Source organism: Salvelinus namaycush, chromosome 7, assembly GCF_016432855.1.
Source record: "Salvelinus namaycush isolate Seneca chromosome 7, SaNama_1.0, whole genome shotgun sequence".
Lineage (NCBI taxonomy): Eukaryota > Metazoa > Chordata > Actinopteri > Salmoniformes > Salmonidae > Salvelinus > Salvelinus namaycush.
The window spans coordinates 1,689,161-1,715,801 of record NC_052313.1 but is presented as its reverse complement, the minus strand read 5'-3'; the positions used below and the strand labels follow the sequence as shown (position 1 = coordinate 1,715,801).

General features: G+C 45.4%; 1 protein-coding gene across 1 annotated transcript; it reads right to left on the bottom strand.

Moving 5' to 3' along the window:
• Positions 1-15,799: 15,799 nt before the first annotated feature.
• Positions 15,800-25,201, bottom strand: LOC120050283 (noelin-3-like). Its single transcript, XM_038996859.1, has 5 exons — positions 25,064-25,201; positions 23,148-23,303; positions 20,708-20,927; positions 19,028-19,134; positions 15,800-16,477 (listed from the first exon to the last, which is right to left on the bottom strand). The coding sequence occupies exons 2-5, from the start codon at positions 23,292-23,294 to the stop codon at positions 15,800-15,802; spliced, it is 1,152 nt and encodes a 383-aa protein (XP_038852787.1). The 5' UTR covers positions 23,295-23,303; positions 25,064-25,201.
• Between the last annotated feature and the right edge of the window lie 1,440 nt (positions 25,202-26,641).

Sequence of the window (26,641 nt, the reverse complement as noted above, 5' to 3'; positions counted from 1 at the left end):
TATGTTTGTAGCTTGTGTGTGCACTTACGTTTATAGCTTCACGATCGTTTGTTGTTTTTTTGTTTCATTTTGTTATAGTGTTCGTTGCGTGTTTTTCCCTTCTCGAAATAAAGTGAATGTATTTTGCACACGCTGCGCCTTGGTCCTCTCTCTCACCCATAGACGATCGTGACAGAATTACCCACCAGAATCGGACCAAGCGGCGTGTAAAGCAGCAACAGGAGCAATACACACAGGATTTATGGCAAAAGGAGCAGGATCTGGGCTACACTACGTGGGAGGAGATCGACAGGTGGGCGATCGACCCAGGGCGAGTGCCGGAGCCCGCCTGGGATTCTCTGGCGCAGTGCGAGGAGGGATACCGGCGAATGGAGGCAGCACGAAGACGCGGTAGGAAGCCTGTGAGTCAGCCCCAAAAAATTCTTGGGGGGGGGGGGCTTAAAGGGAGTGTGGCGAAGTCAGGTAGGAGACCTGCGCCTACTCCCTGTACTTACCGTGGAGAGCGAGAGTACGGGCAGACACCGTGTTACGCAGTAGAGCGCATGGTGTCTCCTGTACGCGTGCATAGCCCGGTTCGGTACATTCCAGCTCCAGGTATCGGCCGGGCTAGATTGAGCATTGAGCCAGGTGCCATGAAGCCGGCTCAACGCGTCTGGTCTCCAGTGCGTCTCCTCGGGCCGGCTTACATGGCACCAGCCTTACGCATGGTGTCCCCGGTTCGCCTACATAGCCCGGTGCGGGTTATTCCACCTCCCCGCACTGGTCGGGCGACGGGGGAGCATACAACCAGGTAAGGTTGGGCAGGCTCAGTGCTCAAGGGAGCCAGTACGCCTGCACGGTCCGGTTTTTCCGGCGCCACCTCCCCGCCCCAGCCCAGTACCACCAGTGCCTACACCACGCACCAGGCTTCCAGTGTGTCTCCAGAACCCTGTTCCTCCTCCACGCACTCGCCCTATGGAGCGTGTCTCCAGCCCGGTACCACCAGTTCCAGCACCACGCACCAAGCCTCCTGTGCTTCTCCAGAGTCCTGTGCGTCCTGTTGCTGCTCCCCGCACTAGCCCTGAGATGCGTGTCCCCAGCCCGGTACCACCAGTGCCGGCACCACGCACTAGGCCAAATGTGCGTCTCCAGGGTCCAGTATGCCCTGTTCCTTCTCCCCGCACTAGCCTTCAGGTGCGTGTCCCCAGCCCGGTACCACCAGTTCCGGCACCACGCACCAGGCCTACAGTGCGCCTCAGCCGGCCAGAGTCTGCCGTCTGCCCAGCGGCGCCTGAACTGCCCGTCTGCCCAGCCCCATCTGAGCCATCCATCTGCCCAGCGCCATCTGAGCCATCCGTCTGCCCAGCGCCATCTGAGCCATCCGTCTGCCCAGCGCCATCTGAGCCACCCGTCTGCCCAGCGCCATCTGAGCCATCCGTCTGCCCAGCACCATCTGAGCCATCCGTCTGCCCAGCGCCATCTGAGCCATCCGTCTGCCCAGCGCCATCTGAGCCATCCGTCTGCCCAGCGCCATCTGAGCCATCCGTCTGTCCCGAGCCATTAGAGCCGCCCGTCTGTCCCGAGCCGTCAGAGCCTTTCGTCAGTCAGGAGCCGCTAGAGCCGCCAGTCAGCCAGGATCTGCCAGAGCCGCCAACCAGCCAGGATCCGCCAGAGCCGCCAACCAGCCAGGATCCGCCAGAGCCGCCAACCAGCCAGGATCCGCCAGAGCCGCCAACCAGCCAGGATCCGCCAGAGCCGCCAACCAGCCAGGATCCGCCAGAGCCGCCAACCAGCCAGGATCCGCCAGAGCCGCCAACCAGCCAGGATCCGCCAGAGCCGCCAACCAGCCAGGATCCGCCAGAGCCGCCAACCAGCCAGGATCCGCCAGAGCCGCCAGTCAGCCAGGATCCGCCAGTCAGCCAGGATCCGCCAGATCCGCCAGTCAGCCAGGATCCGCCAGAGCCGCCAGTCAGCCAGGATCCGCCAGAGCCGCCAGTCAGCCAGGATCCGCCAGAGCCGCCAGTCAGCCAGGATCCGCCAGAGCCGCCAGTCAGCCAGGATCCGCCAGAGCCGCCAGTCAGCCAGGATCCGCCAGAGCCGCCAGTCAGCCAGGATCCGCCAGAGCCGCCAGTCAGCCAGGATCTGCCAGATCCGTCAGCCAGCCATGAGCAGCCAGATCCGTCAGCCAGCCATGAGCAGCCAGATCTGTCAGCCAGCCATGAGCAGCCAGATCCGTCAGCCAGCCATGAGCAGCCAGATCCGTCAGCCAGCCATGAGCAGCCAGATCCGTCAGCCAGCCATGAGCAGCCAGATCCGTCAGCCAGCCATGAGCTGCAGTCCCTCAGTCCGGAGCTGCCGTCCCTCAGTCCGGAGCTGCCGTCCCTCAGTCCGGAGCTGCCGTCCCTCAGTCCGGAGCTGCAGTCCCTCAGTCCGGAGCTGCCGTCCCTCAGTCCGGAGCTGCCGTCCCTCAGTCCGGAGCTGCAGTCCCTCAGTCCGGAGCTGCCGTCCCTCAGTCCGGAGCTGCCGTCCCTCAGTCCGGAGCTGCCGTCCCTCAGTCCGGAGCTGCCGTCCCTCAGTCCGGAGCTGCCGTCCCTCAGTCCGGAGCTGCCTTCCAGTCATGAGCTACCCCTCAGTCCGGAGCTACCCCTCAGTCCGGAGCTACCCCTCAGTCCGGAGCTACCCCTCAGTCCGGAGCTACCCCTCAGTCCGGAGCTACCCCTCAGTCCGGAGCTACCCATCCGTCCGGTGGCGCCCTCTGGGATGGTCTTCAGTCCGGGACTTGCTACAAGGGTCGCCGCTCCAGAGGCGCCACCAAAGCGGGTATTGACAATGGTGGAGTGGGGGCCTCGTCCCGCGCCCGAGCCGCCGCCATGATGGAGGCCACCCCGGACCCTCCCCTTCTGTTTCAGGTTCTGCGGCCGGAGTCCGCACCTTTGGGGGGGGGGGGGTACTGTCACGCCCTGGCCTTAGTATTCTTTGTTTCCTTTATTATTTTAGTTAGGTCAGGGTGTGACATGGGGAAGGTATGTGGTTTTGTATTGTCTAGGGTGGTTGTATGGTTTAGGGGGTTAAGTAGAGTAGATGGGTTTGTGTTTAGTGTAGGTGTCTAGCTGTGTCTATGCTTGCCTGAATGGTTTTCAATCAGAGACAGATGTCATTAATTGTCTCTGATTGGGAGCCATATTTAAGACAGCCATAGGCACTAGGTTAATGTGGGTAATTGTCTATGTTGTACGTTTATAGCTTCACGATCGTTTGTTGTTTTTTTGTTTCATTTTGTTATAGTGTTCGTTGCGTGTTTTTCCCTTCTCGAAATAAAGAGAATGTATTTTGGTCCTCTCTTGGTCCTCTGGTCCTCTCCTCTCTCTTGGTCCTCTCTCTCACCCATAGACGATCGTGACAATATGCATATACAGTGGGGCAAAAAAGTATTTAGTCAGCCACCAATTGTGAAAGTTCTCCCACTTAAAAAGATGAGAGAGGCCTGTAATTTTCATCATAGGTACACTTCAACTATGACAGACAAAATGAGGGAAAAAAATCCAGAAAATCACATTGTAGGATTTTTAATGAATTTATTTGCAAATTATGGTGGAAAATAAGTATTTGGTCACCTACAAACGTTTCTCAATACTTTGTTATATACCCTTTGTTGGCAATGACAGAGGTCAAACGTTTTCTGTAAGTCTTCACAAGGTTTTCACACACACTGTTGCTGGTATTTTGGCCCATTCCTCCATGCAGATCTCCTCTAGAGCAGTGATGTTTTGGGGCTGTTGCTGGGCAACACGGACTTTCAACTCCCTCCAAAGATTTTCTATGGGGTTGAGATCTGGAGACTGGCTAGGCCACTCCAGGACCTTGAAATGCTTCTTACGAAGCCACTCCTTCATTGTCCGGGCGGTGTGTTTGGGATCATTGTCATGCTGAAAGACCCAGCCACATTTCATCTTCAATGCCCTTGCTGATGGAAGGAGGTTTTCACTCAAAATCTCACGATACATGGCCCCATTCATTCTTTCCTTTACACGGATCAGTCGTCCTGGTCCCTTTGCAGAAAAACAGCCCCAAAGAATGATGTTTCCACCCCCATGCTTCACAGTAGGTATGGTGTTCTTTGGATGCAACTCAGCATTCTTTGTCCTCCAAACACGACAAGTTGAGTTTTTACCAAAAAGTTATGGTCCCGTGTAGCTCAGTTGGTAGAGCATGGCGCTTGCAACGCCAGGGTTGTGGGTTCGTTTCCCACGGGGGGCCAGTACAAAAAAAGTATGAATGTATGTACTTGTAAGTCGCTCTGGATAAGAGCGTCTGCTAAATGACTTAAATGTAAATGTTATATTTTGGTTTCATCTGACCATATGACATTCTCCCAATCTTCTTCTGGATCATCCAAATGCTCTCTAGCAAACTTCAGACGGGCCTGGACATGTACTGGCTTAAGCATGGGGACACGTCTGGCACTGCAGGATTTGAGTCCCTGGCGGCGTAGTGTGTTACTGATGGTAGACTTTGTTACTTTGGTCCCAGCTCTCTGCAGGTCATTCACTTGGTCCCCCCGTGTGGTTCTGGGATTTTTGCTCACCGTTCTTGTGATCATTTTGACCCCACGGGGTGAGATCTTGCGTGGAGCCCCAGATCGAGGGAGATTATCAGTGGTCTTGTATGTCTTCCATTTCCTAATAATTGCTCCCACAGTTGATTTCTTCAAACCAAGCTGCTTACCTATTGCAGATTCAGTCTTCCCAGCCTGGTGCAGGTCTACAATTTTGTTTCTGGTGTCCTTTGACAGCTCTTTGGTCTTGGCCATAGTGGAGTTTGGAGTGTGACTGTTTAAGGTTGTGGACAGGTGTCTTTTATACTGATAACAAGTTCAAACAGGTGCCATTAATACAGGTAACGAGTGGAGGGCAGAGGAGCCTCTTAAAGAAGAAGTTACAGGTCTGTGAGAGCCAGAAATCTTGCTTGTTTGTAGGTGACCAAATACTTATTTTCCACCATAATTTGCAAATAAATTCATTAAAAATCCTACAATGTGATTTTCTGGATTTTTTCCCCTCATTTTGTCTGTCATAGTTGAAGTGTACCTATGATGAAAATTACAGGCCTCTCTCATTTTTTTAAGTGGGAGAACTTGCAGAATTGGTGGCTGACTAAATACTTTTTTGCCCCACTGTATATATATTAATTCACCTGGTGAAGCAATCCAGGTGATTTGTTGTGTATTGATATAGCACCTAGTGAAGTGTTACACTGTGTATTGATATAGCACCCAGTGAAGTGTTACACTGTGTATTGTTATATCACCCAGTGAAGTGTTGTACTGTGTATTGATATAGCACCCAGTGAAGTGTTGTACTGTGTATTGATATAGCACCCAGTGAAGTGTTACACTGTGTATTGATATAGCACCTAGTGAAGTGTTACACTGTGTATTGATATAGCACCCAGTGAAGTGTTACACTGTGTATTGTTATATCACCCAGTGAAGTGTTGTACTGTGTATTGATATAGCACCCAGTGAAGTGTTGTACTGTGTATTGATATAGCACCCAGTGAAGTGTTACACTGTGTATTGATATAGCACCCAGTGAAGTGTTGTACTGTGTATTGATATAGCACCCAGTGAAGTGTTGTACTGTGTATTGATATAGCACCCAGTGAAGTGTTACACTGTGTATTGATATAGCACCCAGTGAAGCGTTACACTGTGTATTGATATAGCACCCAGTGAAGTGTTACACTGTGTATTGATATAGCACCCAGTGAAGTGTTACACTGTGTATTGATATAGCACCCAGTGAAGTGTTACACTGTGTATTGATATAGCACCCAATGAAGTGTTGTACTGTGTATTGATATAGCACCCAGTGAAGTGTTGTACTGTGTATTGATATAGCACCCAGTGAAGTGTTGTACTGTGTATTGATATAGCACCCAGTGAAGTGTTGTACTGTGTATTGATATTTCACCCAGTGAAGTGTTACACTGTGTATTGATATAGCACCCAGTGAAGTGTTACACTGTGTATTGATATAGCACCCAGTGAAGTGTTACACTGTGTATTGATATAGCACCCAGTGAAGTGTTACACTGTGTATTGATATAGCACCCAGTGAAGTGTTGTACTGTGTATTGATATAGCACCCAGTGAAGTGTTACACTGTGTATTGATATAGCACCCAGTGAAGTGTTGTACTGTGTATTGATATAGCACCCAGTGAAGTGGTGTACTGTGTATTGCTATAGCACCCAGTGAAGTGTTACACTGTGTATTGATATAGCACCCAGTGAAGTGTTACACTGTGTATTGATATAGCACCCAATGAAGTGTTGTACTGTGTATTGTTATATCACCCAGTGAAGTGTTGTACTGTGTATTGATATAGCACCCAGTGAAGTGTTGTACTGTGTATTGATATAGCACCCAGTGAAGTGTTACACTGTGTATTGATATAGCACCTAGTGAAGTGTTACACTGTGTATTGATATAGCACCCAGTGAAGTGTTACACTGTGTATTGTTATATCACCCAGTGAAGTGTTGTACTGTGTATTGATATAGCACCCAGTGAAGTGTTGTACTGTGTATTGATATAGCACCCAGTGAAGTGTTACACTGTGTATTGATATAGCACCCAGTGAAGTGTTGTACTGTGTATTGATATAGCACCCAGTGAAGTGTTGTACTGTGTATTGATATAGCACCCAGTGAAGTGTTACACTGTGTATTGATATAGCACCCAGTGAAGCGTTACACTGTGTATTGATATAGCACCCAGTGAAGTGTTACACTGTGTATTGATATAGCACCCAGTGAAGTGTTACACTGTGTATTGATATAGCACCCAGTGAAGTGTTACACTGTGTATTGATATAGCACCCAATGAAGTGTTGTACTGTGTATTGATATAGCACCCAGTGAAGTGTTGTACTGTGTATTGATATAGCACCCAGTGAAGTGTTGTACTGTGTATTGATATAGCACCCAGTGAAGTGTTGTACTGTGTATTGATATTTCACCCAGTGAAGTGTTACACTGTGTATTGATATAGCACCCAGTGAAGTGTTACACTGTGTATTGATATAGCACCCAGTGAAGTGTTACACTGTGTATTGATATAGCACCCAGTGAAGTGTTACACTGTGTATTGATATAGCACCCAGTGAAGTGTTGTACTGTGTATTGATATAGCACCCAGTGAAGTGTTACACTGTGTATTGATATAGCACCCAGTGAAGTGTTGTACTGTGTATTGATATAGCACCCAGTGAAGTGTTGTACTGTGTATTGCTATAGCACCCAGTGAAGTGTTACACTGTGTATTGATATAGCACCCAGTGAAGTGTTACACTGTGTATTGATATAGCACCCAGTGAAGTGTTACACTGTGTATTGATATAGCACTCAGTGAAGTGTTGTACTGTGTATTGATATAGCACCCAGTGAAGTGTTACACTGTGTATTGATATAGCACCCAGTGAAGTGTTGTACTGTGTATTGATATAGCACCCAGTGAAGTGTTACACTGTGTATTGATATAGCACCCAGTGAAGTGTTACACTGTGTATTGATATAGCACCCAGTGAAGTGTTGTACTGTGTATTGATATAGCACTGTTGTACTGTGTATTGATATACAGCGGGGAGGGGGGACAGTGGGGAGGGGAGACAGTGGGGAAGGGGTAACAGTGGGGAGGGGAGACAGTGGGGAGGGGGGACAGTGGGGAGGGGGGACAGTGGGGAAGGGGATTGGTGGGAAGGAGGACAGCGTGGAGAGTGGACAGCGGGGAGAGGGGACAGCGCAGAGGGGGCACAGCGGGGAGGGGAGATGATCACACTGGGGACATTTGTAGCCGAGGCCTCTAGATGGGAAATCAATTTGGATTCATGATAGTGTTAGGCACTTTACTGTTGTTATTTTTCTAAGAGATGGGGAGGGAGAGGTGTTGTTTTTTAAGAGAAGAGGAGGGGAGGGAGAGAGGTTGTTTTTTAAGAGAAGAGGAGGGGAGGGAGAGAGGTGTTGTTTTTTAAAACCTTTTCTCAATAGGGGGGCGCCATTTCGACTTTTTAAAAATTAGTTCCCAAATTAAACTGCCTCGTACTCAATTCTTGCTCGTACAATATGCATATTATTATTACTATTGGATAGGATACACTCTCTAGTTTCTAAAACCGTTTGAATTATATCTGTGAGTAAAACAGAACTCATTTTGCAGCAAACTTCCTGTCAGGAACTGAAAAATCTCAAATCGGGGGCTCTGTTCCAGGGTCAGTTTATACATTTCCATGTAATCTATGGGTCGACATGCACTGCATACGCCTTCCCCTAGATGTCAGTAAGCAGTGAGAATTGGAATGGTGTGTCTAGGTAGATCTGAGGCCGTATAAAAGCTCTTGGAACCGGGTGTGCACTCTTTTCAACGTTCATCATGACGCAAGACAGACCTCAGGATTGCATTCTGAAAAGCTCTCGTTATAGGCTTTAGATATATCCGGCTCTGATTTTATTCGATATAGGTGTTAAAAACATCATAATGTAGTTATTTTAAACCGAGTTATATCAGTTTATATCAGTATATTGCGATTTTCGGTATTTCATTTGTGCTGCGTTATAGTGAGTTGGGCACGTCTTCGCCACATGGCTAATGTTTACTGCTAATTCCAAAGTTGAAGACGACAATCTACAACCGAGCAACGATTCTTCTGGACAAAGGACAACTTGCACAAGATTCTGATGGAAGCTCATCAAATAGTAAGAACTATTTATGATGTTAATTCGTTGTTCTGTTGAAAAATGTTAAACTACTATTCTGGCATTAATTTCGGTGCGGTCTCACTTTAACGCACGCTGTATGTTGTAGTAACGTTAATTTTAAAAATCTAACACAGCGGTTGCATTAAGAACTAATGTATCTTTCATTTGCTGTCCAACCTGTATTTTTTAGTCAAGTTTATGATTAGTTATTGATTAGATTAGGTGCCTCTCCCAAGATTTCTCCCGACATTTTGTTTGCAGCTTGGCTGCTATTCTCATTGTATAACCACGATGTGCCGCTAAATATGCACATTTTCGAACAAACAATATATGTATTGTGTAATATGATGTTATAGGACTGTCATCTGATGAAGTTTTGAGAAGGTTAGTGAAAAATGTAATATCTTTTGCTGGTTTATTCGCTATCGCTAACGTGCATGAATCAATGCTGCTGTGTGGTTGGCTATTGTAGTAAGCTAATATAATGCTAAATTGTGTTTTCGCTGTGAAACACTTAAAAAATCTGAAATATTGGCTGGATTCACAAGATCTTTGTCTTTCATTTGCTGTACGCTGTGTATTTTTCATAAATGTTTTATTATGAGTATTTAGGTAATTCACGTTGCTCTCTGTAGTTATTCTAGTTGCTTTGGTGAGAGTTGTGATGGTGGCTGCAATGTAAAACTATGATTTATACCTGAAATATGCACATTTTTCGAACAAAACATATGCTATACAATAAATATGTTATCAGACTGTCATCTGATGAAGTTGTTTCTTGGTTAGTGACTATTTATATCTTTATTTGGTAAAATTTGTGATAGCTACCTATGCAGTAAAAAAATGGTGGAGAAAAAAAAGTTGTGTCTTTTGCTATCGTGGTTAGCTAATAGAAATACATATTGTGTCTTCCCTGTAAAACATTTTAAAAATCAGAAATGATGGCTGGATTCACAAGATGTGTATCTTTCATCTGGTGTCTTGGACTTGTGATTTCATGATATTTAGATGCTAGTATTTACTTGTGGCGCTATGCTAGGCTATGCTAGTCAGCTTTTTTACTGATGAGGGTGCTCCCGGATCCGGGATTGGGACCAATTAGAAGTTAAGAGAAGAGGAGGGGAGGGAGAGAGGTGTTGTTTTTTAAGAGAAGAGAAGAGGAGGGAGAGAGGTGTTGTTTTTTAAGAGAAGAGAAGAGGAGGGAGAGAGGTGTTGTTTTTTAAGAGAAGAGGAGGGGAGGGAGAGAGGTGTTGTTTTTTAAGAGAAGAGGAGGGGAGGGAGAGAGGTGTTGTTTTTTAAGAGAAGAGGAGGGGAGGGAGAGAGGTGTTGTTTTTTAAGAGAAGAGAAGAGGAGGGAGAGAGGTGTTGTTTTTTAAGAGAAGAGAAGAGGAGGGAGAGAGGTGTTGTTTTTTAAGAGAAGAGAAGAGGAGGGAGAGAGGTGTTGTTTTTTAAGAGAAGAGGAGGGGAGGGAGAGAGGTGTAGTTTTTTTAAGAGAAGAGGAAAGGTGTTGTTTTTTTAAGAGGAGGGAGAGAGGTGTAGTTTTTTTAAGAGAAGAGGAAAGGTGTAGTTTTTTTAAGAGAAGAGGAGGGAGAGAGGTTGTTTTTTTAAGAGAAGAGGAGGGAGAGAGGTTGTTTTTTTAAGAGAAGAGGAGGGAGAGAGGTTGTTTTTTTAAGAGAAGAGGAGGGAGAGAGGAGTTGTTTTAAGAGAAGAGGAGGGAGAGAGGTGTTGTTTTTTTAAGAGAAGAGGAGGGAGAGAGGTGTAGTTTTTTTAAGAAAAGAGGGGGGAGAGAGAGAGGTTGTTTTTTTAAGAGAAGAGGAGGGAGAGAGGAGTTGTTTTAAGAGAAGAGGGGGGAGAGAGGTGTTGTTTTTTTAAGAGAAGAGGAGGGAGAGAGGTGTAGTTTTTTTAAGAGAAGAGGAGGGAGAGAGGTGTAGTTTTTTTAAGAAAAGAGGGGGGAGAGAGAGGGGTTGTTTTTTTAAGAGAAGAGGAGGGAGAGAGGAGTTTTTTTAAGAGAAGAGGAGGGAGAGAGGAGTTTTTTTAAGAGAAGAGGAGGGAGAGAGGAGTTTTTTTAAGAGAAGAGGAGGGAGAGAGGAGTTGTTTTAAGAGAAGAGGAGGGAGAGAGGTGTTGTTTTAAGAGAAGAGGAGGGAGAGAGGTGTTGTTTTTTAAGAGAAGAGGGGGAGGGAGAGGTGTTGTTTTTTAAGAGAAGAGGGGAGGGAGAGAGGTGTTGTTTTTTAAGAGAAGAGGAGGGGAGGGAGAGAGGTGTTGTTTTTTAAGAGAAGAGGAGGGGAGGGAGAGAGGTGTTCCTATATTTTAAGAGAAGAGGGGAGGGAGAGAGGTGTAGTTATTTTTTAAGAGAAGAGGGGAGGGAGAGAGGTGTTGTTTTTTTAAGAGAAGAGGAGGGGAGGGAGAGAGATGGTCAATGATTTAGTATGTCTCATGGCCTGCTACTGTAAAACTGTCAAACCAGACAGATTGGTGATTTTATCAGAAATGATATGTGTCTGTGTGTGAGAGAGAGTGTGTGTATGTGCTTGCGTGTTTATAAAATAGATAGTTACCATATACCGTCAGTGTTGGTGACAGAAACTGAGCTACACTATGAGTATATGGATGCAAAGGGTGGGGACTGGGGGGTGATGCAGTCAGCAATCTGAATCATCCCAGCTCTTCTCTGCCTGTTCCTGATTGGAATGCCAAAGGATAGCACTCAACCATCAGACAAAAATGCTTTAGAACGGATATATGAAAATGCCAATCTTTGCAATCCATCATCATCATCATCATCATCATCATTCATAAACGGGGCCTTCATAATAGGATTCCCTTCAGCCCAGCTGTTTTTATCTTGGCAGGATGATGTCCAATTTTTATATTTTACTCTGACTGTAAGATATTTCCCTATTTCCCTGTATTATCAGGCAGACTTCTTTCAAAAATGTTACAGGTTGAACAGACATCAAGATGCAGGCAGAGTACAGGTAAAACAGACATCACGATGCAGGCAGTCTACAGGTAGAACAGACATCACGATGCAGGCAGACTACAGGTAAAACAGACATCAAGATGCAGGCAGACTACAGGTAGAACAGACATCACGATGCAGGCAGTCTACAGGTAGAACAGACATCAAGATGCAGGCAGACTGCAGGTAGAACAGACATCACGATGCAGGCAGACTACAGATAGAACAGACATCACGATGCAGGCAGTCTACATGTAGAACAGACATCACGATGCAGGCAGTCTACAGGTAGAACAGACATCACGATGCAGGCAGTCTACAGGTAGAACAGACATCAAGATGCAGGCAGTCTACAGGTAGAACAGACATCACGATGCAGGCAGTCTACAGGTAGAACAGACATCAAGATGCAGGCAGACTACAGGTAGAACAGACATCACGATGCAGGCAGACTACAGGTAGAACAGACATCACGATGCAGGCAGTCTACAGGTAGAACAGACATCACGATGCAGGCAGACTACAGGTACAACAGACATCAAGATGCAGGCAGACTACAGGTAAAACAGACATCAAGATGCAGGCAGTCTACAGGTAGAACAGACATCAAGATGCAGGCAGACTACAGGTAGAACAGATATCACGATGCAGGCAGACTACAGGTAAAACAGACATCAAGATGCAGGCAGACTACAGGTAGAACAGACATCAAGATGCTGGCAGTCTACAGGTAGAACAGACATCACGATGCAGGCAGACTACAGGTAGAACAGACATCACGATGCAGGCAGACTACAGGTAGAACAGACATCAAGATGCAGGCAGACTACAGGTAGAACAGACATCACGATGCAGGCAGACTACAGGTAGAACAGACATCACGATGCAGGCAGACTACAGGTAGAACAGACATCAAGATGCAGGCAGTCTACAGGTAGAACAGACATCACGATGCAGGCAGACTACAGGTAGAACGGACATCAGGATGCAGGCAGTCTACAGGTAAAACAGACATCACGATGCAGGCAGACTACAGGTAGAACAGACATCAAGATGCAGGCAGACTACAGGTAGAACAGACATCAAGATGCAGGCAGACTACAGGTAGAACAGATATCACGATGCAGGCAGTCTACAGGTAGAACAGATATCAAGATGCAGGCTGACTACAGGTAGAACAGACATCACGATGCAGGCAGACTACAGGTAGAACAGACATCAAGATGCAGGCAGACTACAGGTAGAACAGACATCACGATGCAGGCAGTCTACAGGTAGAACAGACATCACGATGCAGGCAGACTACAGGTAGAACAGACATCACGATGCAGGCAGACTACAGGTAGAACAGACATCACGATGCTGGAAGACTACAGGTAAAACAGACATCACGATGCAGGCAGACTACAGGTAAAACAGACATCACGATGCAGGCAGTCTACAGGTAGAACAGACATCACGATGCAGGCAGACTACAGGTAGAACAGACATCACGATGCAGGCAGTCTACAGGTAGAACAGACATCACGATGCAGGCAGACTACAGGTAGAACAGACATCACGATGCAGGCAGACTACAGGTAGAACAGACATCACGATGCAGGCAGAACATGTTGAGCCTAACAATGTGTGTGTTTGTGTGTATGTGTGTGTGTGCACATGTGCGTTTGTGTGAGAGTATATTGAGTTGCAGCCCCCCCCCCCTTACTTTGTCGGGCCATGGCCTCTGCAAGTTGTCGAAAGCGTTCCACAGGAAAGCTGGCCCATGTTGACTCCAATGCTTCCCACAGTTGTGTCAAGTTGGCTGCATGTCCTTTTGGTGGTGGACCATTCTTGATACACACAGAAAACAGCTGAGTGTGAAGAACCCAGAAGCGTTGCAATTCTTGACACAAACCGGTGGGCCTGTCACCTACTACCATACTCCATTCAAAGGCACTTACATTTTCTGTCTTGCCCATTCACTCTCTGAATGGCACAGATACACAATCCATGTCTCAAGGCTTAAAAATCCTTCTTTAACCTGTCTCCTCCCCACCCCTTCTCCTCCCCTGCAGAGTAGCCAAGTGGTTAGAGTGTTGGACTAGTAACCGAAAGGTTGCAAGTTCAAATCCCCGAGCTGACAAGGTACAAATCTGTCGTTCTGCCCCTGAGCAAGGCAGTTAGTTAACCCACTGTTCCTAGGCTGTCATTGAAAATAAGAATTTGTTCTTAACTGACTTGCCTAGTTAAATACAGGTACATTATTTAAATAAAACACCTACACTAATTGAAGTGGATTTAAACAAGGGACATCAATAAGGGATCATAGCTTTCACCTGCATTCACCTGGTCAGTCTATGTCTTGGAAAGAGCAGTTGTTAATGTTTAGTACAGTCACGCCCTGACCATAGAAAGCCCTGACCATAGAGAGCCCTGACCATAGAGAGCCCTGACCATAGAAAGCCCTGACCATAGAGAGCCCTGACCATAGAGAGCCCTGACCATAGAGAGCCCTGACCATAGAGAGCCCTGACCATAGAAAGCCCTGACCATAGAGAGCCCTGACCATAGAGAGCCCTGACCATAGAGAGCCCTGACCATAGAGAGCCCTGACCATAGAGAGCCCTGACCATAGAGAGCCCTGACCATAGAGAGCCCTGACCATAGAAAGCCCTGACCATAGAGAGCCCTGACCATAGAGAGCCCTGACCATAGAGAGCCCTGACCATAGAGAGCCCTGACCATAGAGAGCTCTGACCATAGAGAGCCCTGACCATAGAAAGCCCTGACCATAGAGAGCCCTGACCATAGAGAGCCCTGACCATAGAGAGCCCTGACCATAGAGAGCCCTGACCATAGAGAGCCCTGACCATAGAGAGCCCTGACCATAGAGAGCCCTGACCATAGAAAGCCCTGACCATAGAGAGCCCTGACCATAGAGAGCCCTGACCATAGAGAGCCCGTGGTTCTCTATGGTGTTGTAGATCAGGGCGTGACTAGGGGATGTTCTAGTCGATTCGTTTCTATGTTTGGGATTGAGTATGGTTCCCAATTAGAGGCAGCTGATTATCATTGTCTCTAATTGGGGATCATACGTAAGGTGTCCCTGTCCCCACCTGCTTTGTGGGATATTGTTTTGTGTATGTGAGTGTCGCACCACGTCGGTCACGTTTCGTTGTTTGTTTTTCGTGTTTTTGTCGTTGTTGAAGTTTCACTAAATTAAAGATGTGGAACTCAAATCACGCCGCACCTTGATCCGAACATGGCAACAAACGTGACAAGTGCACTTAGTGTATATCAAGATGTAGCATTTTCATACCAAGATAAAAGCATTGAATTACTTTGGTGCTGGATTGGTCGGTTTCAGTTTTGTGCTATAAGAAGTAATGCCTTTGAAACACAAATAAAAAACTGATACACTTTTGATACAGTATTTTATAACAAACAAAAAATATTTACTTAGCTTTCGCATAGAGACATACAATTGTTACCACAATGTTTTCCATAATAAGACTGTCCATTTCCCTTTGTAACATGGCAGCAAATACTCTGGAGAGGACCTTAAACCGGGTTTAAATACTTTAAATAGACGTCACTACAAACACTGTGCGAACTGAAGGACATCTGGAACAGAAACATAGCAAGTACACTGTATCATTGTAAATTACAGCAGACAAAATGTCAGACATTCATGCACATATCTATCAAGAGCCTGTGGATCATAGAGAACGTAAAGACAGCAGGAAATAAGGCCAGAAGAGAATCATAGAGAACGTAAAGACAGCAGGAAATAAGGCCATATAGTAAAGTCATATTTTCAGCAGCGATGGGAAAAGAAAAAAGAAGAAAGGATAAATAGAATCTATGACATTCTGTCCGTGTTCAAGTCACCTCAAGTGTTCTGGCCCAGAAAATACAAAAAAAGGCAATTTCTTCAAGTAATGGCAATGTAATGACAGAGCAGTTCACTTTAGGGAGGAGGTGAGGAAAAACATGAACAAGGTTGTAAGCAACAAGGTCCCTTTTTATATCACAAATGATGGCGCTTTGCCTTGGAAAGTTGCTGTTGTCATTTCTACGGTGTCCATATGAGGACTTGTGACATTTCATCTCCCGTGTCCTCTAGGAGTCGTCTTGGGTTTTGATGACGTGGAACAGAGTGACATTGAACAGCACCTGGTGTCCATTGTTCCAGCCATAGAGGGCCCTCTCCCTGGCGTTATAGGCCAGCATGGAGATGTGAAAGTACTGGTTGTGGAAGGGGATGTCTGTGTACTCATAGCTGGAGGTCTTGGTGGAGTATGAGTAGTAAACCTTAGCACCCGTCAGGTGAGAGTTGGTGATGTAGAGTGTTCCGCAGATCATAAAGGATTCCCCCGCGTTCCGTCTGGAATATTCCGTGTTCCAAGTCTTCTGGAGTTCCAGGGTGTCCGGGTCCATCTGGGCGATGACGATATTTCCCGCGTTCTGATTGGTTGCGTACACTACCCACATGCCCAGTTCGTCGGCCATGACATCGATGTCAGAGTATCCTCCCCAGGAGTAGGGGTAGGTATTGTGGAAGCCGGCGTACTCCAGAGCCCGCTGAGCCAACACCCGACCCGTCTCAAAACTGTACTTGACGATGATGTTGCTCTGGTACTTGTTGTAATACAGAGATCCATTGTACGCCACGTGACCGGTTCCCTCCCATTTAAACGGGAGGTTGTAGGTTCGAGACACCGCGTTAGCTACAAAGTCGTCCATGGTCTTGTACTCACGTACAATCTTACTGTTGGTGTAGCTGTCCATGTACCAGACCTATGTCAAAGAAAGATGAATAGCAGGAAGCTGATATGTATTAGACTGAACAGTGACTGAGTTAACATGCAACATACATTTAAATATCTTTACGGAAAGGTGATTTTTTTCTCCATCTCTCTTATGAATATACAGTGGCTTGACAAAGTGTTCACCCCCTTGGCATTTTTCCTATTTTGTTGCCTTACAACCTGGAATTAAAATATATATTTTTTTGGGGGGGGGGGGGGGGTTGTATCATTTGATTTACAAAACATGCCTACCACTTTGAAGATGCAAAATAATTTTTTTTGTGAAACAAACATTGAGAGTGTGTTAACAATTCACCTCCCCCAAAGTCAATACTTTGTAGAGCCACCTTTTGCAGCAATAACAGCTGCAAGTCTCTTGGGGTATGTCTCTATAAGCTTGGCACATCTAGCCACTGGGATTTTTGTCCATTCTTCAAGACAAAACTGCTCCAGCTCCTTCAAGTTGGATGGGTTCCGCTGGTGTACAGCAATCTTTAAGTCATACCACAGATTCTCAATTGGATTGAGGTCTGGGCTTTGACTAGGCCATTCCAATACATTTAAATTTCCCCTTAATCCACTCGAGTGTTGCTTTAGCAGTATGCTTAGGGTCATTGTCCTGCTGGAAAGTGAACCTCCGTCCCAGTCTCAAATCTCTGGCAGACTGCCACCACCATGCTTCACTGTGGGGATGGTGTTCTCGTGGTGATGAGAGGTGTTGGGTTTGTGCGAGCCATTGCGTTTTCCTTGATGGCCAAAAAGCTCCATTTTAGTCTCATCTGACCAGAGTACCTTCTTCTGTATGTTTGGGGAGACTCCCAAATGTCTTTTGAAGAAAACCAAACGTGTTTGCTTATTTTTATCTTAAAGCAATGGCTTTTTTTCTGGCCACTTCCATAAAGCCCAGCTCTGTGGAGTGAACGGCTTAAAGTGGTCTATGGACAGATCATTTGCAGCTCTTTCAGGGTTATCTTTGGTCTCTTTGTTGCCTCTCTGATTAATGCCCTTCTTGCCTGGTCCGTGAGTTTTGGTGGGCGGCCCTCTCTTGGCAGGTTTGTTGTGGTGCCATATTCTTTCAATTTTTTAATAATGGATTTAATGGTGCTGTATGGGCTGTTCAAAGTTTTGGATATTTTTTTATAACCCAACCCTGATCTGTACTTCTCCACAACCTGTTTAGAGAGCTCCTTGGTCTTCATGGTGCCACCTGCTTGGTGGTGCCCCTTGCTTAGTGGTGTTGCAGACTCTGGGGCCTTTCAGAATAGGTGTATATATACTGAGATCATGTGACAGATCATGTGAAACTTACATTGCACAGAGGTGGACTTTAGTTAACAAATTATGTGACTTCTGAATGTAATTGGTTGCACCAGATCTTATTTAGGGGCTTCATAGCAAAGGGGATGAATACACATGCACGCACCACTTTTCAATTCTTTATTTTTGTTAAAAATTTGGACTATTTTGTGTATGTCCATTACATGAAATCCAAATAAAAATCGATTTAAATTACAGGTTGAAATGCAACAAAATAGGAAAAACGGCAAGGGGGATGAATACTTTTGCAAGGCACTGTACCTGAACCACTTCCCAAGGCATTATAAATCTAATACCTGAACGACTTCCCAAGGCATTATAAATATAATACCTGAACCACTTCCCAAGGCATTATAAATCTAATACCTGAACGACTTCCCAAGGCATTATAAATCTAATACCTGAATGACTTCCCAAGGCATTATAAATCTAATACCTGAATGACTTCCCAAGGCATTATAAATCTAATACCTGAACCACTTCCCAAGGCATTATAAATCTAATACCTGAATGACTTCCCAAGGCATTATAAATCTAATACCTGAATGACTTCCCAAGGCATTATAAATCTAATACCTGAATGACTTCCCAAGGCATTATAAATCTAATACCTGAATGACTTCCCAAGGCATTATAAATCTAATACCTGAACTACTTCCCAAGGCATTATAAATCTAATACCTGAATGACTTCCCAAGGCATTATAAATATAATACCTGAATGACTTCCCAAGGCATTATAAATATAATACCTGAACTACTTCCCAAGGCATTATAAATCTAATACCTGAATGACTTCCCAAGGCATTATAAATATAATACCTGAACGACTTCCCAAGGCATTAGAAATGTTATACCTGAATGACATCCCAAGGCATTATAAATATCTGAACTCCTTCTCAAGGCCTCATGAATCAAAATAAATGATCCTCTGCATCAGAAAAGCTATTGAATATTCCCATCTCAGAAGCCCCTAGAAGAAAACCAACCCCGTGATATTAGGTCATGACAGTCTTTGATTATTGTTATAAATCCTTCCTTAGTAGTCCGGAAACAAAACAGAGATGTTGTTTAACACCCAGAGACACACCCGCAGACAACGCTATCACCTCCCACCTCCTCCACTCCACTCCCATCACTCACCCTGTTGTTTAACACCCAGAGACACACCCGCAGACAAAGCTATCACCTCCCACCTCCTCCACTCCACTCCCATAACTCACCCTGTTGTTTCTCTGAGAGGCCTGTGGGTCAGTCATCCATGCTCCAAACCGGGTGCCAGATGTCTTTATTGTTACAGGTCCAGTGATTTTCATTAATTTCCCACATGCTGTTAATAAAGAAATGCAGTGGTAAGATGTACTGTTGTTTTCCTCCTCGTCTTACTAGATTTCTCAAGCCAATTTCATGCCTGCGCCACTGTGAGAGTTTACTGAACAACGCTGTACATATTAAAACCAGGCTGGCGGAGACAAGCACACACTCAGCTCTAGGCCTCAGGCAGTCATATAGGCCTCAGGCAGTCATATCGGCCTCAGGCAGTCATATCGGCCTCAGGCAGTCATATAGGCCTCAGGCAGTCATATAGGCCTCAGGCAGTCATATAGGCCTCAGGCAGTCATATAGGCCTCAGGCAGTCATATAGGCCTCAGGCAGTCATATCGGCCTCAGGCAGTCATATAGGCCTCAGGCAGTCATATAGGCCTCAGGCAGTCATATAGGCCTCAGGCAGTCATATAGGCCTCAGGCAGTCATATAGGCCTCAGGCAGTCATATAGGCCTCAGGCAGTCATATAGGCCTCAGGCAGTCATATAGGCCTCAGGCAGTCATATAGGCCTCAGGCAGTCATATCGGACTCAATCAATTGGCCATAGGTACTGACTGCATGTGAAAGCGGTTTGCTAATACTGCTTGTGGTATCCCACATGTTATTGCAGAGTTATATATGAGCACATGCAGGTACAACTGATCACTCACTGGGTTTTGCCCACGCAGTCGATACTGATCTGGTTGTACTCACTGAGTTTACCCACACAGTCGATACTGATCTGGTTGTACTCACTGAGTTTACCCACACAGTCGATACTGATCTGGTTGTACTCACTGAGTTTACCCACACAGTCGATACTGATCTGGTTCTACTCACTGAGTTTGCTCACGCAGTCGATACTGATCTGGTTCTACTCACTGAGTTTGCCCATGCAGTCGATATTGATCTGGTTCCACTCACTGAGTTTGCCCATGCAGTCAATACTGATCTGGTTCTACTCACTGAGTTTGCCCACGCAGTCGATACTGATCTGGTTCTACTCACTGAGTTTGCCCATGCAGTCGATATTGATCTGGTTCTACTCACTGAGTTTGCCCATGCAGTCGATATTGATCTGGTTCTACTCACTGAGTTTGCCCATGCAGTCAATACTGATCTGGTTCTACTCACTGAGTTTGCTCACGCAGTCAATACTGATCTGGTTCTACTCACTGAGTTTGCCCATGCAGTCGATATTGATCTGGTTCTACTCACTGAGTTTGCCCACGCAGTCGATACTGATCTGGTTCTACTCACTGAGTTTGCCCATGCAGTCGATATTGATCTGGTTCTACTCACTGAGTTTGCCCATGCAGTCGATATTGATCTGGTTCTACTCACTGAGTTTGCCCACGCAGTCGATACTGATCTGGTTCTACTCACTGAGTTTGCCCATGCAGCAGATATTGATCTGGTTCTACTCACTGAGTTTGCCCATGCAGCAGATATTGATCTGGTTCTACTCACTAAGTTTGCCCACACAGTCGATACTGATCTGGTTCTACTCACTGAGTTTGCCCATGCAGCAGATATTGATCTGGTTCTACTCACTGAGTTTGCCCATGCAGCAGATATTGATCTGGTTCTACTCACTGAGTTTGCCCATGCAGTTGTGCAGCCTGCTGTCCAGTCTGAGGACCCTCTGGTAGAGCTCGTCATAGTCGTATGCCCCCATCTCCTCCTGAATGGCGGTGAGCACCATGGACAGGTTCCTGATCTCCTCTTTAAAGGAGGAGATGAGCTGGGCGTCTGTCTTGTACTGCTCCAACACAGGGATCAGAGGCTGCAGCTCATCCATCTTGTTCTTCAGCTCCTGAAGCAGACACAAAGACAGAGACGGACACAGAGACAGAGACAGACACAAAGACAGAGATGGACACAGAGACATAGACAGACACAAAGACACAGAGACAGACACAGAGACAAAGACACAGAGACAGACACAGAGACAGACACAAAGACAGAGACGGAACACAGAGACAGACACAAAGACAGAGATGGACACAGAGACATAGACAGACACAAAGACAGAGATGGACACAGAGACATAGACAGACACAAAGACAGAGACGGACACAGAGACATAGACAGACACAAAGACAGAGATGGACACAGAGACAGAGATGGACACAAAGACAGAGATGGACACAGAGACATAGACAGACACAAAGACAGAAACAGACACAGAGACAGACACAGAGACAGACACAGAGACAGACACAGAGACAGGCACAGAGACAGACACAGAGACAGGCACAGAGACAGACAGGCACACAGAAACAGAGACAGGCACAGAGACAGACACAGAGACAGGCACAGAGACAGGCACAGAGACAGACAGGCACACAGAAACAGAGACAGGCCCACAGACAGACATAGGCACGAGACAGAGACACGCACAGAGACAGAGACAGGCAATGTGACAGAGACAGAGAGAGGCATTAAGACAGTGACCGTGACAGGCACAGTGACAGTGATAGTGACAGAGACAGAGGCAGGCATAAAGACAGAGACAGGCCATAATGGTAGAAGAGAAGAGGCCATAATGGTAGAAGAGAAAGAGAAGAGAAGAGGCCATAATGGTAGAACAGAAGAGAGGAGAAGAGGCCATCGTGGCAGAAGAGAAGAGAGAAGTCCATAATGGTAGAAGAGAAGAGGCCATAATGGTTGAAGGAGGAGAAGAGGGAAGAGAAGAGGCCATAATGGTAGAAGAGAAGAGAGAAGAGGCCATAATGGTATAAGAGGCCATAATGGTAGAAGAGAAGAGGCCATAATGGTAGAAGAGAAAAGAGACTAGGCCATAATGGTAGAAGAGAAGAGGCCATAATGGTAGAAGGAGAAGATTGAAGAGAAGAGACCATAATGGTAGAAAAGAAGAGAGATGAGAAGAGGCCATCATGGTAGAAGAGAGAAGAAAAGAGAAGAGAGCATAACGGAAGAAGAAAAGAGAGAAGAGAAGTCCATAATGGTAGAACAGAAGAGAGAAGTCCATAATGGTAGAACAGAAGAGAGAAGTCCATAATGGTAGAATAGAAGAGGCCATAATGGCAAAGAGAAAATGCCATAATGGTAGAAGAGAGAAGAGAAGTCCATAATGGTAGAAGAGAAGAGGCCATAATGGTAGAAGGAGAAGAGTGAAGAGAAGAGAAGGGGCCATAATGGTAGAAGAGAAGAGGCCATACTGGTAGAAGGAGAAGATAGAAGTGGCCATAATGTTAGAAGGAGAAGATTGAAGAGAAGAGAAGAGGCCATAATGGTAGAAGAGAAGAAAGAAGAGGCCATAATGGTAGAAGGAGAAGAGAGAAGAGAAGAGGCCATAATGGTAGAAGGAGAAGAGAGAAGAGAAGAGGCCATAATGGTAGAAGGAGAAGAGTGAAGAGAAGAGGCCATAATGGTAGAAGGAGAAGAGAGAAGAGAAGAGGCCATAATGGTAGAAGAGAAGAGTGAAGAGAAGAGGCCATAATGGTAGAAGGAGAAGAGAAGAGGCCATAATGGTAGAAGGAGAAGAGAGAAGAGAAGAGGCCATAATGATAGAAGAGAAGAGAGAAGAGGCCATAATGGTAGAAGAGGAGGCCTCTCTGCTCAGGTGACGTGGTCAGGAAAATTACCTGGGCCTATTTATAAACAATGTTCTATCCTTTAATGTATCCTAGTGCTGTAATGTTCTGTACTTTATTGTATTCTAGTGCTGTAATGTTCTGTACTTTATTGTATTCTAGTACTGTAATGTTCTATACTTTATTGTATTCTAGTGCTGTAATGTTCTGTACTTTATTGTATTCTAGTGCTGTAATGTTCTGTACTTATTGTATTCTAGTACTGTAATGTTCTATACTTTATTGTATTCTAGTGCTGTAATGTTCTGTACTTTATTGTATTCTAGTGCTGTAATGTTCTATACTTTATTGTATTCTAGTACTGTAATGTTCTATACTTTATTGTATTCTAGTGCTGTAATGTTTTGTACTTTATTGTATTCTAGTGCTGTAATGTTCTGTACTTTATTGTATTCTAGTGCTGTAATGTTTTGTACCTGGAAGTTCCTGGTTATAATGGTCTTCCTGTCGTCTTCTATCTGTCTGAGCGTGGTCTGGAGCCCTTTCATCTGATTCTCCATCTTCATGACGTACTGGAAGTCCCTCTGGGTCCGCAGGTTCAACACCTCAATGGACTGGGACATGTTCTGCACCTGGACCAGAGAATACAACTACCTCCAATATGTTCTGGACTACAGCAAACAGAAGCACATTCAATCTAGCCTAGTCGACCCAGATCTGTTTGTGTTTGGCATGATGGCCATGACCATAGGAGTTGTCGAGACAGCACAGACCAATCTGGAACCAAGCAAAACTAAATCTACTCAACCTTCTCAAACAAGAACTGAGTTGACAGTAACCGAAAGGATGCTAGATCGAATCCCTGAGCTGACAAGGTACAAATCTGTCGTTCTGCCCCTGAACAAGGCAGTTAATCCACTGTTCCTAGGCCATCATTGTAAATAAGAATTTGTTCTTAATTGACTTGCCTAGCTAAATAAAGGTTAAAATTAAATAACAATTACACAGACTCCTTAGCAAACTAACTTGAGATTTTTATGTGTAACTCAGATTGAGGTGTAACAATCCTATTCTCCCATTGACAACAAAGCATGTCTATATGGAGGTCAAAGACTGAATTACATACACACACCCCAAGGCAAGTTGGAATTCAGCCCTGTTCGAATACTGTATTTGAACATGTCAATGCCTATTCCCCCTCAGGAGACTGAAAAGATTTGGCATGGGTCCTCAGATACTCAAAACGTTCTAAAGCTGCACCATCGAGAGTGTCTTGACTGGTTGCATCACCACTTGGTATGGGAACTGCTCGGCATCTGAGGGTAGTACGTATGGCCCAGTACATCACTGGGCACAAGCTTCCTGCCATGTATGTAATTCAGTCTTTGACCTCCATATAGACATGCTTTGTTGTCAATGGGAGAATAGGATTGTTACACAAGCTTCCTGCCATCCAGGAACTCTCTATACCAGGCGGTACCGCTTGGAGCGCAACTTCTAGGTCCAAAACGCTCCTGAACAGCTTCTACCCCAAAGCCATTAAACTGCTAAAAAGTTAATCAAATGGCTACCTGGACATTTTTCATTGACCCCCTTTTTTGCATTGCTGCTACTCGCTGTTTATTATCTATGCACATTGACTCGGTACCAGAACCCCCTGTACATGTATATAGCCTCATTATTGTTAATTGATTATGTAACTTTTTTCTTGCTTTAGTTTATTTTTTATTTGAAAAAAAATGTTTCCCAAATATTTTCTTACATAAAATTGTTTGTCTGAATTGTTGGTTAAGGGCTTGTAAGTAAGGATTTCACGGTAAATTGTTGTATTTGGCGCAATTGACAAATCAAATGTTATTCTATTTGAGTCATGAGATTACCTTTGGATCCTGAGTCATGGGATTACCTTTGGATCCTGAGACATGGGATTACCTTCGGATTCGAAGTCATGGGATTACTTTTGGATCCGGCGTCATGGGATTACCTTCGAATCCGGAGTCATGGAATTACGCCCATTTTTCACCCCAGTCTACAAGACAGTAGCAAAACCCAAGCCTACTGTACTTGATGGTAAGAGCACTCACTGCTGCCACTAGTGGCTGGACAGATGTCCAATTCCGAAGTCAATCTCGAGTGATCTGCCTGAGCTGACATGGGGGCTACTGTCAGGGAAAAACTGCTGATGCACACCAACATTTTGAAATTGCACCTAATGCTGAACAGTAAATTGAGACACTGACTGAGTTACAAAAATAAATATACGGTATATATGTTTTTCATTTGGGGTATTGGAGGCCGCCTAGCAGACACAGGGCCCTAAGCGGTCGATTATGCCTGGAACCGGCCCTGATAGAGTATGTACTGTATGTGTCTGTATTGCTTTGTGTGTGACCTTCTCCAGTAGCTGGCGGAGCTGTCTTCCCTTGGCGTCTCTGGAGCAGAGGTTCTGTTCAGGTGCCACCACCGTGCAGATACACCGCCCGTCAGTATCCTGGGCTGAGCTGTACACCTGCCAACCCTCCTTAGGCCCGATGGTCTACACACACAAACAAACACACAAACAAGAAAATATCAGTGAAGGGAATCAGTAATCTGGATAAATGACGTTGGACGACAGACAACATTTTTCAATGTGAACTGGTAGCTAGATAATCATATAGCTAGTGATAGAAAGTGATAGATATGTCAAATGTTATTGTATACCGTGCCTTGAAAAAGTATTCATCCCCCTTGGCGTTTTTCCTATTTTGTTGCATTACAACCTGTAATTTAAATTGATTTTCATTTGGATTTTATGTAATGGACATATACACAAAATAGTCTGAACTGGTGAAGTGAAATTTAAAAAATGACTTGTTCCAAAAAAAATAATTAAAAAGTAAAGTGAAAAGTGGTGCGTGCATATGTATTCACCCCCTTTACTATGAAGCCCCTAAATAAAATCTGGTGCAACCAGTTACCTTCAGAAATTACAAAATTAGGTGTACTTTATTTAAGTGTCACATGATCTGTCACATGATTTCAGTATATATACACCAGTTCTGAAAGGCCCCAGAGTCTGCAACACCACTAAGCAAGGGTCACCACCAAGCAAGTGGCACCATGAAGACCAAGGAACTCTCCAAACAGGTCAGAGACAAAGTTGTGGAGAAGTACAGATCAGGGTTGGGTTATAAACAAATATCTGAAACATTGAACATCCCACAGAGCATCATTAAATCCATAAATAAAAAATGTAAAGTATATGGCACCACAACAAACCTGCCAAGTGAGGACCACCCACCAAAACACAACGAACAGGCAAGGAGGGCATTAATCAGAGAGGCAGCAAAGAGACCAAAGATAACCCTGAAGCAGCTGCAAAGCTCCAAAGCGGAGATTGGAGTCTGTCCATAGGACCACTTTAAGCCGTACACTCCACAGAGCTGGGCTTTACGGAAGAGTGGCCAGAAAAAAGCCATTGCTCAAAGAAAAAAATAACCAAATACGTTTGGTGTTCGCCAGAAGGCATGTGGGAGACTCCCCAAACATATTGAAGAAGGTACTCTGGTCAGATGAGACAAAAATTGAGCTTTTTGGCCATCAAGGAAAACGCTATGTCTGGTTCAAACCTAACACCTCTAATCACCCCGAGAACCCCATCCCCACATTGAAGCACGGTGGTGGCAGCATCATGCTGTGGGGATGTTTTTCATCGGCAGGGACTGGGAAACTGGTCAGAATTGAAGGAATGATGGATGGCGCTAAACACAGGGAAATTCTTGAGGGAAACCTGTTTGAGTCTTCCAGAGATTTGAGACTGGGACGAAGGTTCACCTTCCAGCAGAACAATGACCCTAAGCATACTGCTAAAGCAACACTCGAGTGGTTTAAGGGGAAACATTTAAATGTCTTGGAATGGCCTAGTCAAAGCCCAGACCTCAATCCAATTGAGAATCTGTGGTATGACTTAAATATTGCTGTACACCAG

Bases quoted from the DNA above. Each gene is read 5' to 3' on its own strand.
- LOC120050283 (XM_038996859.1), bottom strand. From the start codon at position 23,294: ATGTCCCAGTCCATTGAGGTGTTGAACCTGCGGACCCAGAGGGACTTC. The intron at 19,135-20,707 runs GTGAGTAGAACC...CTTTATTAACAG, and splicing joins CAACTGCATGGGCAAACTCA to CATGTGGGAAATTAATGAAA. The intron at 16,478-19,027 runs GTGAGTTATGGG...TCTTTGACATAG, and splicing joins CCTCTCAGAGAAACAACAGG to GTCTGGTACATGGACAGCTA.